The sequence below is a fragment of the Primulina huaijiensis genome, chromosome 8 (genome assembly GCF_012295235.1).
Source record: "Primulina huaijiensis isolate GDHJ02 chromosome 8, ASM1229523v2, whole genome shotgun sequence".
Lineage (NCBI taxonomy): Eukaryota > Viridiplantae > Streptophyta > Magnoliopsida > Lamiales > Gesneriaceae > Primulina > Primulina huaijiensis.
The window spans coordinates 7727790-7746408 of NC_133313.1; the positions used below are offsets into that span (position 1 = coordinate 7727790).

At 36.5% G+C, this 18619-nt stretch overlaps 1 protein-coding gene across 1 annotated transcript; it reads right to left on the minus strand.

The window, feature by feature from the left end:
- Window positions 1-4997: 4997 nt before the first annotated feature.
- LOC140983527 (glutaredoxin-C1-like) lies at window positions 4998-5714 on the minus strand. Its single transcript, XM_073450612.1, has one exon. The coding sequence runs from the start codon at window positions 5542-5544 to the stop codon at window positions 5152-5154; it is 393 nt and encodes a 130-aa protein (XP_073306713.1). The 5' UTR covers window positions 5545-5714; the 3' UTR covers window positions 4998-5151.
- Between the last annotated feature and the right edge of the window lie 12905 nt (window positions 5715-18619).

An 18619-nucleotide genomic window follows, 5' to 3' on the forward strand; every position in this document is an offset into this window, starting at 1 on the left:
TTGGTTCATGATCTTCATTATCATTTATGATGTCGATTGCCACATTATAAGAAAATATATCATCAATTTCTTCTATATCTTTTCGGTTCCATATTTTTCCAGTATTAATATAATTGATAGAGATTTCATGATTCTCGTCAGTTTGTGGTTCTGACAAAACATTTTCATCATCATGTGTTTCTTCAGGAACATCATTCTCTATTTTGTGATCATTATGTGTTTCTTCAGGAACATCATTCTCTATTTTGTGATCATTGTGTTTCTCTATGAATTTTCTTTTTCGAGGATTTTTATCCTTGGAACCAACTGGCCTTCCACGCTTCAGGCGTTTAATGACATCATGACTATCTTCAATTTGTTTCTTCGGAATTTCAATTCGAGCAGGGGCATTTGCAGCATGTATATATGATTTAGTTACCCCTTTTGTGTCTGCAAATGCATCTGGTATTTGATTTGCTATTCTTTGCAAGTGCACAATTTGCTGTACATCTTTTTCACATTGTTTTGTTCTTGGATCCAGATGTAACAATGATGATACATACCATGTAATTTCTTTTTCGGTATGTTTCTGTTCTCCCCCTAACATTGGGAAGATTTCCTCATTAAAATGACAATCAGCAAAACGTGCTGTGAACACGTCGCCTGTCTGTGGTTCAAGATATCGAATGATCGATGGACTATCATAACCAATATAAATTCCAATCTTTCTTTGAGGTCCCATTTTCTTTCGTTGAGGTGGTGCAATAGGCACATACACCATACATCCAAAAATTCTCAGATGAGAAATGTCTGGTTCTTTACCAAATGCAAGCTGCAATGGGGAGTATTTATGATATGCACTTGGTCTGATGCGAATTAATGAAGCAGCATGTAAAATTGCATGTCCCCATATAGAAATAGGGAGCTTTGTTTTCATAATCATTGGTCTAGCAATCATTTGCAGACGTTTAATCAATGATTCAGCCAATCCATTTTGAGTATGTACATGAGCAACAGGATGCTCAACAATGATTCCCATAGACATACAATAATCATTGAAAGTCTGGGAAGTAAATTCACCAGCATTATCAAGTCTAATTTTCTTGATTGTATAATCGGGAAATTGATTCCTCAATTTTATTATTTGAGCAAGTAATCTTGCAAATGCAACATTTCGAGTTGACAATAAACATACATGTGACCATCTGCTGGAGGCATCAATCAATACCATAAAGTATCTGAATGGTCCACATGGTGGATGGATTGGTCCACAAATATCACCCTGAATACGTTCAAGAAACATTGGTGATTCAGTTTGGATTTTGGCTGGTGATGGTCTTATAATAAGTTTTCCAAGAGAACATGCTTTACATTGAAACTTATTATTCTGAAAGATCTTCTGGTCTTTCAATGGATGACCATGTGTATTTTCTATAATTCTTCGCATCATTGTTGAACCAGGATGTCCTAATCGATCATGCCAATTGGTTAATATTGAAGAATTATCAATTACCATGTTTGATTCAATGGGACGTATATGTGTATAATGCAATCCAGTAGGGAGCATTGGTAGTTTTTCAATCACATATTTCTTTCCTGATTTATATGTGGTAAGACACATATATTTCTCATTCCCTTCATTCATTGTTTGAGTATCATACCCATGGGAATATATATCATTAAAACTCAACAAATTTCTTTTCGATTGTGGTGAATATAAAGCATCATTGATCAAAAATTTTGTACCATTAGGTAACAAAAATTGTGCTTTACCACATCCTTTAATCAAGTCTACAGGACCTGATATTGTATTCACCGTTGTTTTTGTTGGTTTTAGTTCCAAGAAATATCTTTTATCTCGGAGGATAGTGTGCGTTGTACCACTATCGGGTATGCAAACTTCAGCTTTGCTCATAGCATTTTCCATATTTGAACTTCAAAAAATATGCAATGAAAAAAAATTAATGACAATACATATTTAAATATAACACATATCATAATTGTACAATAAAACATTATCATATAAATACATGAAAAATAAATTATTGTACATTTATATTCTACCACTATATTGTTCATTTTCAGAGAAATCATTGAGAAAATCTGCAGCATCAATATTGTTCATTTCTATCCCACCAACATATTGATCATTTCCAGAGAAATCATTCATAAAATCAGCAGCATCAAAATGAGTTGAATCACTCAAACGGTCACTTCGCTCAGTGAAGTTGGTCTCCTTTTCTTTCCCCTTTATCGATTCTTTATAAAGTTTGCAAAGATGCTCAGGGGCTCGACAAATACGAGACCAATGTCCTGGAGTACCGCATCTGAAACAAGAACTTTCAAATCTTTTCGAGTGATTTTCATTAACACTCATGTTTTCTTGATGCCTTTTCTGTGGATGGTTTGGGACGTTATTTTGAGATGAGTTATAGAAATAACTATCTCGATTATTTTCAAAACCACGGCCGCGTCCACGACCACGACCACTTCCTCGTCCACGTCCACGTCCACGACCTCGACCTCGACCTCGACCTCGACCAAAACCTTGTCTTTGAATTTGATTTTGGTTTCCAGGTTTAAATTCATTTTTACTTACAGCATTTACTTCTGGAAATGCTGTTGATCCAGTGGGTCGGGACTGATGATTTCTCATTAATAGCTCGTTGTTCTTTTCCGCCACAAGAAGACAGGCGATGAGTTCAGAATATCTCGCAAATCCACGCACTCTATATTGTTGCTGTAGTGTTATATTTGATGCGTGAAACGTGGAAAATGTTTTTTCAAGCATTTCCGATTCTGTAACCTCATGTCCACAAAATTTTAACTGCGAGATTATTCTATACATCGCTGAATTGTAATCACTGACTTTTTTAAAGTCTTGGAATCTTAACATATTCCATTCATCACGGGCGGTCGGAAGTATAACTTCCCTTATATGTTCAAATCTCTCTTTTAATCCTTTCCACAGAGCCATGGGATCTTTTTCGATGAGATATTCACATTTTAAACCTTCATCAAGGTGTCGTCGTAAAAATATTATAGCTTTTGCTTTTTCTTGTGATGAAGATATACCATTTTCTTTAATGGTCTCGCTTAGACCCAATGACTCAAGATGCATTTCTACATCAAGAGTCCATGGCATATAGTTTTTCCCAGTAATATCAAGAGCGATGAATTCGAGCTTTGCCAAGTTTGCCATGGTGGTACTAAAAATTACGATGCATTTTATTAGTTAATGAATATTGCAATACAAAGTAATGGATAAACAACAAGTACAAGTATTCGTAAAAATAAAGAAAACACACGAGGAGGATATTCTCCGATAAATACAAGACTGGTGAGTATGATAACCAAAATAATTAAAAATAACCTCGTGAAAGCCATCTTCTTTTTTTCTTCGAAAATTTGATGAAGAATAATTTTTAGAGAAGAAGAGAAAGTTGGAGTGATTGAATGTATTTGTGAGATTGTATTTATAGAGCAAAAACTAGCCGTTTTGTTACCGTTTATTACCGTTGGTGTATAAGAAAATAAATGTATGTATTTGTATAATTTTATGGTAATAATATGGTGTATATAATATTAGTCATATTTAAATAATTATGTATATCATATCACATTATTATAATTAGGTGTCATAAGTTATTTTGTTTAAAAAACCTTATAGGCTTTTATACTTGTCGTATCCCTTACCGGGAGTGTGGGATGTCGTCTTAACATCCTCCCAGGATTTATAACAAGTTTTTGAAAAAATTATTTTTATTATTTCTAACAATAACATTATATTATATATTACATATATAAACAATAAATAAATAACAGTAAAATAAATATTATTACTTTTGTTACCTTTTTCTTCTGTTCGGAGCTTGGAAAAATATGGAGGACTTTTAGAGCTTCGTGCTGATAACGTGTTGTGAAAAAGTAAAAATTTACGGTAAAAAAGTAAAAATCTCAAACTCTCAAAATTATCACACTACACACTTTATAATATTTTTCTCTCAACTCAATTGTGATTTTCTTCACAAATGAGAGATCTATTTATAGAAAATTTTTACAAATAATCCAAAAATAAAATACATCATTACCTACATCATCACACACTAATTTTCAATATTCAACACCTAATTTTACCTAATTTTCAACATTCAACATTCACATTTTCAACACAAAAATTTAACACATTTTTAAATAATTTTTCAACACTATGCAATTAGTATTGGACCGTAAACATATTTAAGGAAAAAATGGGCTTACCACATCCACTTGCGCTGCGGCCCACTAAATGTTAAGGGTGTCAATTTGGGTGGACTTGAGCAATAATATTATTCAAAAATTACTCAATCCAAACCCAACTCGAACCAACCTGAAAACTCTCAACCCGAACCTGAATCAACCCGATCAACCTGATTAACCCGATTTTGAATTTTTTTAAATTTTTTTTTAAAGAAAATTAAATAAAATTCAGAAAAAATAATAATAATATTTTATTTAAACACATAATAAAAAAATATCACTCATATATATGATTTAAATTTGAAAGTCTAATCGTAAAAAAATAAAATAAAATTACTAAATCAAACAAACAATTTTTTAAAAAATAAAAAATGTTCAAAATAAATATTAAATTATGAAAATTTATGATATAAATATACAATAAATATTTTTTCAGACATATAATATATAAAAAACAGGTAATATTTATTAATTATATATATATTTTTAAAAAAATTAAAATTTTCGAGTCAACCCAACCCGATCATTTTTTTCGGGTCAGCTATCGGGTCCAACCCGATCTGATCCGAACCCACCCCAAACCCAAACTTAATTTTTTTCAGATTGAACCGTATCTAATTGATGTATGGTATCTGATTTTGATATTTGGTGTGGCTATATCCATACTGGAAGAAGAGCATAGTCTCACCCCCAGCGGCCCATGTGCGGCTATTTGAATCAAAATTGATTTGAAATGATATCACTGTCAATCACACTCACTCATGCATTCTGTGCCAAAGGAGTACATGCTGGAGTTATAAATTGATCCATAATCTTTCTACTAATTACCAAATACAAGACCTAAGCAGTCATTAGCAACAACACTTTTTTTTTTCTGAAAAAATTAAAAACTTAATTGAAAAGGTAACATGGACAAATATTACGTTCTGAATATTAAAGCCACAGCGCTCCAGCTTCCTTAAGGAGTGGGACCAAAGTGCCATTGATATGTGAAGCCATAACTCTGTCCATTGCTCCGATGAGTTTTCCGCCGATAAAAACCACCGGCACAGCGGAGTTGCCTCCGAGCAGCCGTGTGAGGGCCTTCTCAATCTCTTTTCCCTTGGGATCATGATCGATCTCGTAAACTGTAGGGCTGACTCCCATCCCACTAAACAGCCTTTTCACTGCATGGCACATACAGCACGTGCTGACGCTGAACACCACCACCGCGCTGCCGGAGGCAAGCCTCAGCACCGTCTCCATTGGCTCCGATGAAACATTGCCGCCGCCTCCACCACAAGAAGAGGATGAGTAGTAGCTTCGTGACTCCGATTGGCAATGCATGATTTTTAATATGTTAATTCTCCTCTTTCTAATTGCTTTCAAAAATTAAGAGATCGAGAGAAAAAGCCCAGATAAAAGCTGCTGCAAAAAGGCAAGGAGTAGTGCGTAAAAAGGCAAGTAGACGAAGCGGTATAGAAGGAGAGAAAAATGGAACGTGTGTCCGAGGATTCTGCGGATTACGGATGATGTGTGAAATGATAAATAGGAAGACGATATTTATAGCGTGGGAATCGGCGTGGGGTTGCTTTCAGCTTTAAAAGGGTCTCTAACTATTAAGTTGGGAAAGCCAAATATTTCTATATTTTAAAGAAAAAAGACTCCTCTTCTGATTGGTCATCTCACTATTTGTTTAGAAAAAGAACTACAAGTGAAAACAAGAACCAATATTACTAAATAAGAATTGCAATGTGAAAAATTTTCGGGTGAAATATAGAAAATTAACAAGTTACATGATATCGTAATAACCTCTCTTATACATGCTGATGCACATCCAGTATATATATCAAGATTTACCTTTNTAAAAGATGTACTGCCAACAGGGCGGGATGTCGGGGCTACTTGGCGTGATGTATAATTAATGAGACAACCTTAGTAAATAATGCAAGCACTTTAATTATAATCGATAGCTATGGCCACAGCCATTATGGAATGTCCCGACTTATTGATCTAACCCCATGCAATTCTAGCTTGATAGGAATGTGTTCAGCAAATCAATTCGTGTTTGGACTTTATTAAATTTTATATAAAAAAAATATTTATTTTAATAATATTTTATAATTTTATCTAATTATTACATTTATTTTATTGATATACTCATACAACGTGCATAGATAAAACTCTTGAATATGCAATATGTAGCACGAGGTCTATCTCTAAACATAAAATCATGAAAGTCATTAGCATACTGTATAATCTAAGCTGGTTTATATTCGATTCAGCCGTCTAAAATAAGGATAAAGATTGATCGATCTTAAGACTAGCATCTATGATGTAAACGTCATGTTTCATTAAAAATGATACCCGGGAAATACTCGGTTCATCCTAGAGCTCTAACCGTAGAGAGATTAGAAAGATAAGGGAATTCTAGAATAAGAACCAGACCGAGTACATCCTTAGATCTGTAGTTATCAGAGAAGTTGATCAGACCAGCACATGTTCAATTGAACTAGGGCTCTTAGCTTAGCCCGGGTAGTGTAATACGACTAAGAAGACATGGCCTAGCACCGCAATCATCTGCCTGAGCACCTCGGTACAGGTGTCATTTCTAGATCCATAGATATGAGATACTATATCTCGAAATCATTAGCTTGACAATCAGTGCCCATGACAACCAGAAAAAGTATGGGTCCCCATGCTTACTGACAAAGGACAGAGCTCGGGAAGTTGTTAGACGACAGGACGTGGGCAGATGTCTAATCAGGAACATTGTCCAGGCATCATAATTGACGTCATCTTCACCCCTATAAATACCCAGGTTTGCTCATTCATGCGGGGGATGAGATATTGCATTCTACTACACTCAATAAATTCTCTCTCTACTAAGTGAACCATATATTGACTTGAGTGTCGGAGTGGCCACACCAGAAAACCTTTCGGCGCCTCCATTGACATTTTCTTATTGACTGTGTACAGATCGTCTGACTCGAGCTCACCCTACTCGGTCAAGAGTACTCAGGCCAGGACAGGCCATCGGAGCTCATCCCATCAAGTCAGGCCAGGCCAGTCCACCCAAGCTTATCTTATCAGGCCAAGCCACCGGGCTCATCCCACCAATCCAGGCCACGACACCCGGGCTCATCCTATCATGCCAGGTCACCTGGGCTCATCCCACCAGGCCAGGCCTATCCCACCAGGCCAGGCCACCTGGTCTCATCCCATGATGCCAAGCCACGCTCATCCCATCAAGTAAAAACCTTCCCAGTGAAAGTACACATCTCTACCCTGTAGATTTCTCATCCAGCTCTCCCAATCTTCCCGAGCATCATCCTTGGTGTCGTCTGTGGGAAATCTGATCTATTGACCTTGATATGATTTCTATTCAAAAATAAGTCCGACCAGCTCATCACTAAGATTTTATCTATGGCTCTTCATATAGGCTCGAATTTTCGCAGCTATTTCTGGATTAGCAAGGAAGATCATTTGGATATACATTCAGGAGGATACGTCTATATTAGTCACTTAATTCGGCTCAACTCATAAATCTCACTAAATCATAAATGATTTCGTATTCAGGATTTCCAGGTTAATGATTCTTTTTAAGAATACCAACCCAGCAGAAGATGTAGAAAAGTTAAAAGCTTGGGAGTTTTGAGGCCCTGACACTTTATCTTTTATAGGCCCGGGAGACATGTGTGATACCCTTGTCCCACATCTGAAAAATCAAATATTTAAAATGAGTTTATAATGGCTTACAATGGTCTTCTATAGCAACTTGGGTTTATCATTTTCGTAAAGGGAGGACGAATACGAATTAGTTGCTATAGGGGCCCATTGTGCAGTCCCGCAAGCGCGGGCCCGGGCTCGGGGCGTGACAGAATGGTATCAGAGTCGGTCACCGGCATGGAACACCGAGAAATAAGTGCTATGTAGGGCAAAGTGCTTCGTGCATGGGAGCCACCTCTTGAACCTGCGGGGCAAAGTGCTACATGACGGGAGCCACCTCTTGAACCTGTAGGAGCCACCTCTAGATTCTTTGTGCTGGTGGATCGAGGGGTCAGGTCGTGACAAGGACGTCGCGTTCTGAAGGAGGGGTGATTGTGATACCCTCGTCCCACATCTGAAAAATCAAAGATTTAAAATGAGTTTATAATGGCTTACAATGGACTTTTATAGCAACTTGGGTTAATCATTTTCGTAAAGCGAGGACGAATATGAATTAGTTGCTATAAGGGCCCATTATGCAGTCACGCAGGCGCGGGCCTGAGCTCGTGGCGTGACAACATGAGGCACCAGCGTCCTATCAATGCCCTGAGTTTTGAAGCCCCTCACTTTATCTTATATAGGCCCGGAAAGAATCAGGTCACGACTTGTATAAAATACCAGGAGTTTTAAAGCTCCAACAATTTATCTTATATAGGCCCGAGAGGCATGAGACCCCGGCTTCCTGTCAAGGCCCGGGAGTTTTTAGGCCCCATCACTTTATTTTATATTGGACCGGGAGGCATGAGGATATGACTTCAAATAAAAGTCCGGAAGTTTTGAGGCCTCGATACTTTATCTTATATAAACCTGGGAGGTATGAGGCCTCAGACTCCTATCAAAGCCCGTGAGTTTTGAGTCTCCGGCACTTTATGCTAATATCAAAGCCTGGGAGATTTGAGGCCCCAACACTTTATTCTTCCTATCAAATCCCGATAGTTTTGAGGTCCCAACAGTTTATCTTTTCTATCAAATCACGATAGTTTTGAGGCCCCAAAACATTATCTTTCCTATCAGGGCTCGGGAGTCTTGAGTCCCCAATACTTAATATTGCTTAAAAGGCAAGAGGTCTTGCCACCTTATCTTTACTTAACAAAGTATTATTGATTTAATATGGTTTGGAAACTTTCTGACACTTAAAAAAGTTCTCAAAACTTTGAATTCATCTACCAAAATGTTCGAGTTTATCCAGACTCTCGGCCCCTGCAGCTTTGTTATCCATCCCTCCTGTCACTTTCTCGTCCTTGAGAAGTGAATCGATAGCCCGATCAAAATCTGAGAAGCCTTCTTTGTCCGCTTGGAGAAGGTTGACCTCTTCAAATTGTTCTCGGCATTTATCGAACCCGGTCTTGAAGAAAGAATATGTCCTGTCTTCGACCGCTGCTCCAAACTCTTGGGACTGTAGGAAGGAAGTCCACCATTCTTCCTCGGACCACTATGGTGCAGCCAAGGCAAAGTCTTCTTCCATGGCCCGGGCTGCTCAACTATATCAAGCTCATCAACCAATTATTGGGCCTGTGCCTCCGAAGCTAGTAGCTCACTCCTCAGAATGTCTGCTCTGGCACGGGCTACCTCAGCCTTGTCTTAGGTTTCCCTCAGGCTCGACTGGGCCATATCAAACAACTGGTAAACCACCTCCGCAATTATCCTCGTCTTAATCACGTCCTCGTCATGCAACATTCAGGCCTGCTTCATTTCACCCCTGACCTTCTTGTGGAGTTCATTGGAAGCTCGAGCCTGGCTTGCCTCTCGCTTGGCCATGGATGCAATTTCTTCATAGGCAGCTACCGGGATTCGAAGGCCCTGGGTAAAAAAAAGCTAAGTCAGAAAAATTTCCCAGAAGTTGGGCCTCCTCAGCTGGAGAAGTGATACTCTTCACAAGCTGACCCCTGTCGAGGAAACCTCATCTTAGAAAAGGTTGCCCGGGCTCCTTACGGGCTTGGCTGATTGTGCTCAAGGGGAATTTGAGCGGAGGAAGGGGAATGAAGTTGGTTCCCTAGGAAGAGCCCGGGACCCCTCCTCGGTGTCTCTTAGATCTTTCTCAGGGATAGCCATCGCCTTTCGCTTCCGATGGACAAGAGAAATGTTGTCTTCAGAGTTCCTGGGAAGATTAAGCACCCAAGAACTTTTTCTCTGGTTTTAGACATTCTCCAGTGTTGCCGGCCCCTACATGAGTCTCGTTAGCAAGTCTCTCTTTTGTTGCCTCTGCCTTAGTAGCTACCCAAGCTTCACTGGTTGCCTTCCGTTCTAATGCTTTCTTCTCTGCAGCAGCTTCCCAGGAAGTCCACTTCTTTTCCTCGGTCGCTTTCTAAGCATCCTGTTTTTGGCACAACTACAACTCAAGATTATTTGCAAAATGAAAGTATTAAAAATAGAATATTAAAAGTTAAAGAGAGAATGAAGGGAGGAAGACGGTATCAGTTTGAGTACCCGATGTGTTGAACTCATCAATCACCTTGTTTACGAGGTCCTCATCTCGGGTACCCAACCTGTACGATAGAAGATTCGCCTCTGTAACCAAAAGAGAAGAGGAGAATTTATGTCCTTCCACAAGCTCTTGGCTCGGGATATAGGGTTTTTCATATTTTTATGCCCTATGAAGTTCGGGCTGGGCAAAGAAACTAGAAAGAAGGCCTATTGGACACTTAGGATGGGATGGAAGATTAACGAAGAAGAACCGGCCTTTTCATCACTTCAAAGAATAAGGAATATCATCAAGGAAACTATTGTTGATACGGGAAGTTAGAGAAAAAACACTCTTGTTAAACAGGAAAATAAAATAGTACTGAAGGATAAGAGGGTTGATAAGGAAGTTGTTCATTTTGAAAAGCACGTAGGCTGAAGTCATAATGCGAAAGAGGTTTGGGCAAGTTGGTTTATAGGGAACCCGAAAATTTGGACCATCTCGATATGGAAGGTGGGTATGGGGAACTGTAGGTCACAATGGACCTGATCCCGAAAAAAAATGTAATACCCTGATCCCTCTATAGTTTGATGAAGATGAAATAGATTGCTTATAAAGAAGTTTATAGGTGGATTCCATATATTGGAAGTTGTGGAATTCAGCTTAACTTTTAATTAAGTAAGGAGAGTGAAACTGCATGTTTTAGTGAATAAGTTCAAAAAACTTGCAACGGTAAAAAATGGATGGGTGGAAATTTCGAATTTTTTTTCATTATTTCAACAAGATTTGTGCTCTCGATACATCGGAGCTGTCTGATCGTCGATGTGGTTATAATGAGTTAACAATTATTTNTAACTATGCATGATATTTTCAAAAATAAAAAATATTATTTGAGAATTATAAATAATAAAAATATAGAATCTTGATTCTGGGAGAATCTTGAAAGGGTTAAACTCTATTAATGAAATATAAGAAATATGTTAAATGGTTGATCAAGAATTATTATTCACCTAATCAAGAAAATCTACACCTAGGTTCTACAACCTTCTTTTTCTCCTCCAAAACTTGGGGTATGCAAATTGATCTAGAATTAAAAAGGCAATTCTCAACTAAGTTGAATGGTGAATTTAGAAACATTGATCAGCCATGTTGGTATATTTGAATTATCAGACATAAACTCTCTTAATACATGTGAATATTTTCTGAAAGGAAAGATGACCAAAGCTCCTTTCCTAGAGAAAATGGAATGTGCATATGATCTATTGGATTTGATCCATACAGTTGTTTGTGGCCCACTGAGTGTTAGCACAAGGCATGGGCATTCTTAATTCATTAACTTCACTGATAATTTCTTGAGGTATGGTTATGTATATTTGATGAAGTACAACTCTGAAGCATTTGAAAGATTCAAAGAATTCAGAGTTGGAGTAGAGCAACAATTAGGAAATAATATTTAAACAATCTGATCTCAACGATGTTGAGAATATCCAAAGAATTCTATTAAATATTACTTCTATGATCCAAATGAAACAAAAGTGTTTGTTTCAATGAATTTCAATTTCTTGGAGAAGGAGTTTATAAGATAGAAAAGATGGGATGATAGAACACGAGGAGATACGAGAAACACCCACTCCTAAAATAGTACAACCCACACCCCAAAACCAGTTAAAGATATACAAGCTCCTAGGAGATCTAAAAAGGTCTCAAAGTCATCTAAAAGGATGGTCTGCTTCTTAAAGAGGACCAAGAGAAGCTCATTCTTGGATGTGATCCAAGAAAATTCGAAGAATCATTATCGAATGCCGATTTATCCAAATTACTTGAAGCCATGCAATTCGGAATGGACTCCATCTATTAAAACCAACTATGGCTTTAGTAGATCCACCTGATGAAATTGCTCCCACATGAAACAAATGGATTTACAAATGAAAACTTGGGACGAAATGCGAAGGTAATGACCTTCAAATCAAGATTGATAGCAAAAATAAATACTCAAAGACAAGGTATTGACTATGAGTAAACTTTTTCTCCAGTCAAAATGTTCAAGTCCATTAGGATATTGCTAGCCATAGTAGCATGATATGACTATGAAATATGACAAATAAATGTGAAAACATCGTTTTTCAATGGTGACATTAAGGAGGAGATTTACATCTCTCAACCTGAAAGATTCACGTCAATAGGAAGTGAGCATAAAGTATGTAAACTTCAGAGATCCATCTGTAAATCAAACATGCATATAGGAGTTGGAACCTCATATTTGACAAGACAATCAAAGAGTTTGAGTTTTTTAAAAATCCCGAGGAACCATGTGTCTACAAAAAAGTTAGTGGAAGTACAGTAACATTTCTAGTACTTTATATTAATGACATATTACTTATTGGGCATGATATAAGAATGTTGTAGTCAACTAAAGTATGGTTAACTAGTAAATTCTCCATGAAGCATATGGATGAAGCATCGTATCTATTAGGAATACAGATCTATACGGATATATAAAAAAGGATGCTAGAGCTCACCCATTCAAGATACCATACTTAGAAGATTCTCTATCGAAGAGTCCAAGAGAGGATTTCTCTCAATGTCTCATGGTGTGACTCTATCCAAGTCTATGTGCCCTAAGACTCACGATGAGATAGAAACCATGAGCCACATCCCATAGGCGTCGGTTATTGGCAGTATTAAGTACGGTGTGGTATCCACTCGATCCGATATAGCCTTTGTATTGAGGGTTGCAAGAAGATATCAGTCGAATCCTGGTCCATTGCATTGGAAAGTCGTGAAGGATATTCTTAAGTACTTAAGAAAAATTAAGAATTTGTTTATGGTTTATAGGGGTAGAAAATTAAAATTGGAAGGCTAATCAGATTCTAAATTCTAACAAGATGAGGATGATTCGAAATCAACATCTGGATTTGTTTTCAAGTTCAATAGTAGTGATGTCTCTTGGAAGAGTTCCAAGCAAGACATCACAACATATTCAACCACCAATGCCGAATACAAGAAGAGCTATTACCGCTTAAACACCGAGAAAGTTGGAGTCAACGTTAAATACGAAAAGGTAAATCAAATCTGAACGCCCTGTGAAGGGTTTTAAATCATATAACACCCAATAACGTTTTGAGCATCAAAACAAAAATTTTAAAACTTCAACTGTATTATGGGTGTGAGAAAACAATACACCAACATTATCGACTTATTGCTATTGTTCAAAACAGTACACGAACATTATCGACTTATTGCTATTGTTCAATCCAATGACTTTTCCATTTTTTATGAGAATAGCTATGTTTTATACATTTATAATAACTAAAAATAGTCTTAGAATAAGTTAATGCGACTCAATTTTTTGGATATATCTTGTAAGGTGAGAGAGGGGAAAAAGGCTTCTATCGTACTGAACTATAAAAAAAAATGTATTTTTAGCTAAAACAAAATTTAAGAGATTATTTGATAATTTAAAATATAAAAATTAAAATAAGATGTTCGATAATAAGTTAGTTAAGGGAACCAAGTTATATTTCTCTATAACTTTTAAGCTATCGAATAATTTAGAAAATGTTTAAAAAAATCGTGGTCCTCGCAGACGTTTTCATATTTTTAATTTCTTCTGTGAAAAACCAAGATTCACAAGTAGGTCATGTGTGCTCATCAACATCAATTTGATGGATTGTATGTATAAAGAAGGGAATGCATTCCTTCAATTAATGCATGATATCATATCAACATATAATAACAATTATTATAAATAATAAATAATAGAACAATGTACGGACATTTATCATTTATGTATCGCAAATCCAATTGATAATAATAATAATAATAAAAAAAAAATAATATAAGGACATTTATGTTTGGAAAATTGAATGTCTGATCTTAGCTTGCCGTCAATTAATGTTTATGGCGCAGCAACTTAATGCAATTGTCGTAGCCAGCCGTCAATAAAGTTACATCAGTAAGTGCATTATAATACACGGTAAGCTTTAATTCAATAGCAATTTTTTAAAAAGTAAAATTCAATCGTAATCTTTCGGGACGCAGCCTTTATTGGTAATTTTGATACCAACCAAAGAGTTTTTTTTCCTTCGCTTTTTTATTTTCTCCATGCTCCTAATAATTAATTAAATGAACAGTAGGTATCTTGTGATACGATCTCACGAATCTTTATCTGTGAGACGGGTCAACCCAATCGATATTCACAATAAAAAGTAATCCTCTTATTACTTTTTTATGGATGACCCAAATAAGATATCCGACCCACGAAATTGATCCGTGATGTGAGAACCCGGAAAATTCGATTCCGAAGCAAATCACGTAAGAAATATAAACTTAAAATTTAGCTTAATCTAAGCTCAAAAACTTTCATTCTAACTATAAACTTAAATATGAACTTAGATTTTCAGCTAACATAACTCGAGGAAGTAGCTTCAAAGCTCGGAGATTAACTCAACATGAAGCCGAGCTGCAAATAACTGCATCCATTGAAGTATTGACACTGGAGGAGTAAAACCCCAGCTCAAGGACTCGATCTTTCAGCTCAAAGCAGCTCAACCAAGCTTGTCCTAACAAGACCAAAAGAGGAGCTAAAATATGAGCCAAGAAATTGGAAAAACTTATTATGCAATAAATAACCTTTGAGATAACCAAGGAAGAAGCTAAGGGATGAGCTAAAGGTTAGGATAAATTAAGTATGCAAGAAATGACCGTTGAGATAATCCATGAAGGAGTTAAGGGAGGAGCAGGAGACCAGGACACATTAATGATGCAGGAAAAGACCTTTGGTGCTTGGATTACCTTTGACCATCATTATGAGCACATTTAACTCAATTTTTGGAGGCCATGAATTCGGCCATGAGGAGATGAGGAGGCCAAAACCTTTCTATAAATATGGCATCTAGGTTGAGAGAAATGCACTCCAAAAAGCATAAGAATTTCGGCCCTCACCCCTCCACCAAACTCTCCAAAATTTTGTCCAAGGCAGGAAATAAGTTCGAAGTCGAAGTGCTACTGAAATAATTGTGTGTTCTGCTCAAATTATAAGTCGAAGTGCTGTCCAAATTCCGTGAGGAAATTTCGTGTCAACATCTACAAATTTTGGTTCTACCCTCAAAATACTGTAAGTGGGCTTTCGTTAAATATTTTGTTGTATTTTTAAACGTCGATATAAATAATGTGACATGCATGTAGGTGTGTCTTTTTTTTCGAAAATATTAACACGTTCTTTTTAAAAATTCGATCGATTATGTGTTCTCTTCCATACTTCGAAATTCTTGGTTCCGCTGTCATTTTCTTNTTTCAGTTGGTATTAGAGCAATGGTTCTGTAAAGAGTTGTGCCACCATCAGCGCCATGAAGATTGATCGTCAAGCCTCAATTTGTAAATTTTACATGCTTTGTTTGATTTAATATGAGGTTGCCCACATGATCACTTGAATAATATGTTTACATTATGTGTTCACTAGCTTTTTGTGTATATATGCTTTGCATGCTTAAATTTCTAATTGTTAAATGAATAAGGATATGTCACATGATTAGAAAAATTGGATTTAAAATGCATGTTGGTTACGTTAGAATGTGGAAAACGTTCAGATAAAATGCCTCCTAGACGTGCCACTGTTAATGAAAGCCAAGCGGAGAACAGTGTGAACCGTCAGGGGAATGCACCACCACCACCTCCTCCAAGGGATGCTGATACTCGTGCGTTAGAGGGGATGGCTCGTCTCTTCGAGCAACAGTTACAGCAACAACAGTTACAGCAGCAGCAGTTGCAGCAGATGCAGCAGGCACATAGGCCACAACATGATATATATGATCAGTTCCGGAGGCTAGGACCGAAGGAATTTTCTGGCACTACCGATCCTTTTGCTACTGAGGGTTGGATTCGTTCACTCGAGGTTCACTTTCGCTATCTGAATATGGGAGATGCTGACCATGTGAGGTGTACCACTTATCTGTTTAGAGACGATGCTTCATTATGGTGGAAAGGAGCCGAGCAGGGCGTTAATCTTGCTACACTTAATTGGGCTCAATTCAAAACTATGTTCTAGGAAAAATATTTTATTGCTGATGTTAGAAGCCGATTAAAAAGGGAATTTATGACTCTCCGTCAGGAAGAGGCTACTGTTGCGGAGTTTGTGAAGAAATTCGATAGGGGTTGTCACTTTGTACCCCTTATTGCCAGGGATGCTGAATAAAAGCTTAGACACTTTATGGACGGTCTACGACCTATTATACAGAATAATGTTATGATGATGCGTCCTTTGGATTATGCTACCATAGTTACTTATGCATTCCAGTATGAGCAATCCTTGAAGGACATAGAGTTTGAGTTACAGCGCAAGAGACAGCAACATCAGAATAATTTTCAGCCAAATAAGAAGTCATACACGGGTCCTCATAGACCTCAAGGGCCTCCAAAGCCCTAGGGTCAAGTCAAGAAGCAAGGACAGCAAAAGCCACCACCTGCAGCACCAAAGCCTGCCGATAAGCAACCTTGCAAGGAGTGCAATCGTTTTCATTTCGGCAAGTGCATGTGGGGATCTTATGAATGCTTCATCTGCAAGGAAGAAGGGCATAAGGCTGCTGATTGCCCTAAGAAGAAAGCACATACTGTTGGGAGAGCATATGTGATGAATGCCGAGGAAGCTGAGGAGGAGGCAGACACTACGCTTATCACGGGTAACCTAGTCATTTAACATTTTTATATTGCTTATTATTGCATGAAATATTAAATTGGTTAATAGAATGGAATTGGGAACAAGATTTAATCTAGTGAAATTAGGTTGCATTTTCTACTTTAGTTGGAATTTAAGATATGATTTTAGAAACCATAAAAATTGGTATTGAAATTTGTGCCTTAGTTTATGTGAAGGATGTAATATTCCAAATAAAAAGTTTTATGGCCAAAAATTAAAAGAAAACCACAATCAAGGGGTGTTAAGGGTTTCGAATTTTATTAGGTGTCGATGTGCAATTTTCGAAATTATAATGTCTAAAATGTAATTTTCGAAAATTAAGGGACAAAAATGTAATTAACCGAAAGATGAGGAACCTAAGAGAAATTTCAAAATTCTTAAGGACCACAAATCCAATGTTCGAAATTTAAGGGATTAAAATAAGAATTTTCGAAAAATATAAGGGCTAAATTGCAATAATTCGAAAATTTGGGGACTACATTGCAAATTTCGAAAAATTGAAGAGCTAAAATGCAAATTTTCAAGAGATGCTTAAGATCAACGCATAATCTACACATAATTTTGGGAAAAATTAATGATATTAAATCCTTAAGCTTCAACATGAAAAGATTTTAAAAGACGTTTTCGCCGCAGCGAGTATTATCGTTCAAGGTGTGGCAACTTATGCACTTTTAGACTCGGGAGCTACACACTCTTTCATATCTGAAACCTTCATCAAAATATTGAATATTTCTCCTGAAGATATGGGATTGGGTTTCAAAGTTTCTATTCCTTCTGGTGATCAAATGCTCACGTCTAAAATTGTCAAGAATCTGGAGCTTCGTTTATTCAAAGATGTGGTTCAGGCAGATTTTATTGTGCTCCCTATGCATGAATTTGATATTATACTTGGGATGGATTTTTTTATCAACGAATGGACCTTCAATTGATTTTTATTTCTTGTCTACATGCGAGGAAGCTTATTGTTGCGACTTTGATTGTTACACTCCCAAGAGCAGGTTATCCATTAGTAGTTTAATTCGGTGAGTCCAAATATCGTATCAACAGGAAAGCTAAGGTAATTATAAGTACACTACAATGTCCATTTGTTTTGTTTTTCTTTTCTTTTAATTGTTTTAATCTTTAATTGATAATTTTAATTATTCAATTTTTAATTTAGGTAGTTGAGATTAGATGATCCGCTCTTGTTATTTTAATAAAATTAACATTAATGAACACTATTGAAATCCACTTAATAAAATGGTTCCAATATTTTAAATAATCATATTTATATTATGTTATATATTATTATCTTATAAGTATATAATATATATCAAAACTTATAAACGTTGTCAAGTATTTATTGTGCTATTTATATATTTGTAAACACTAAAGCAAGGTTCCCACTATAAAAGGTTGGTAAAACCAAACAAACATTTAATGGTACCAAGAAATTAATATAATGATATATTCATATATAATAAATCAAGGCATCTGCTTTAAATGGTTGGTAATACCAAACTAACATTTAAATGGTTTCAAGAATTTAATATTATAATATATTCATATATAATAAATCA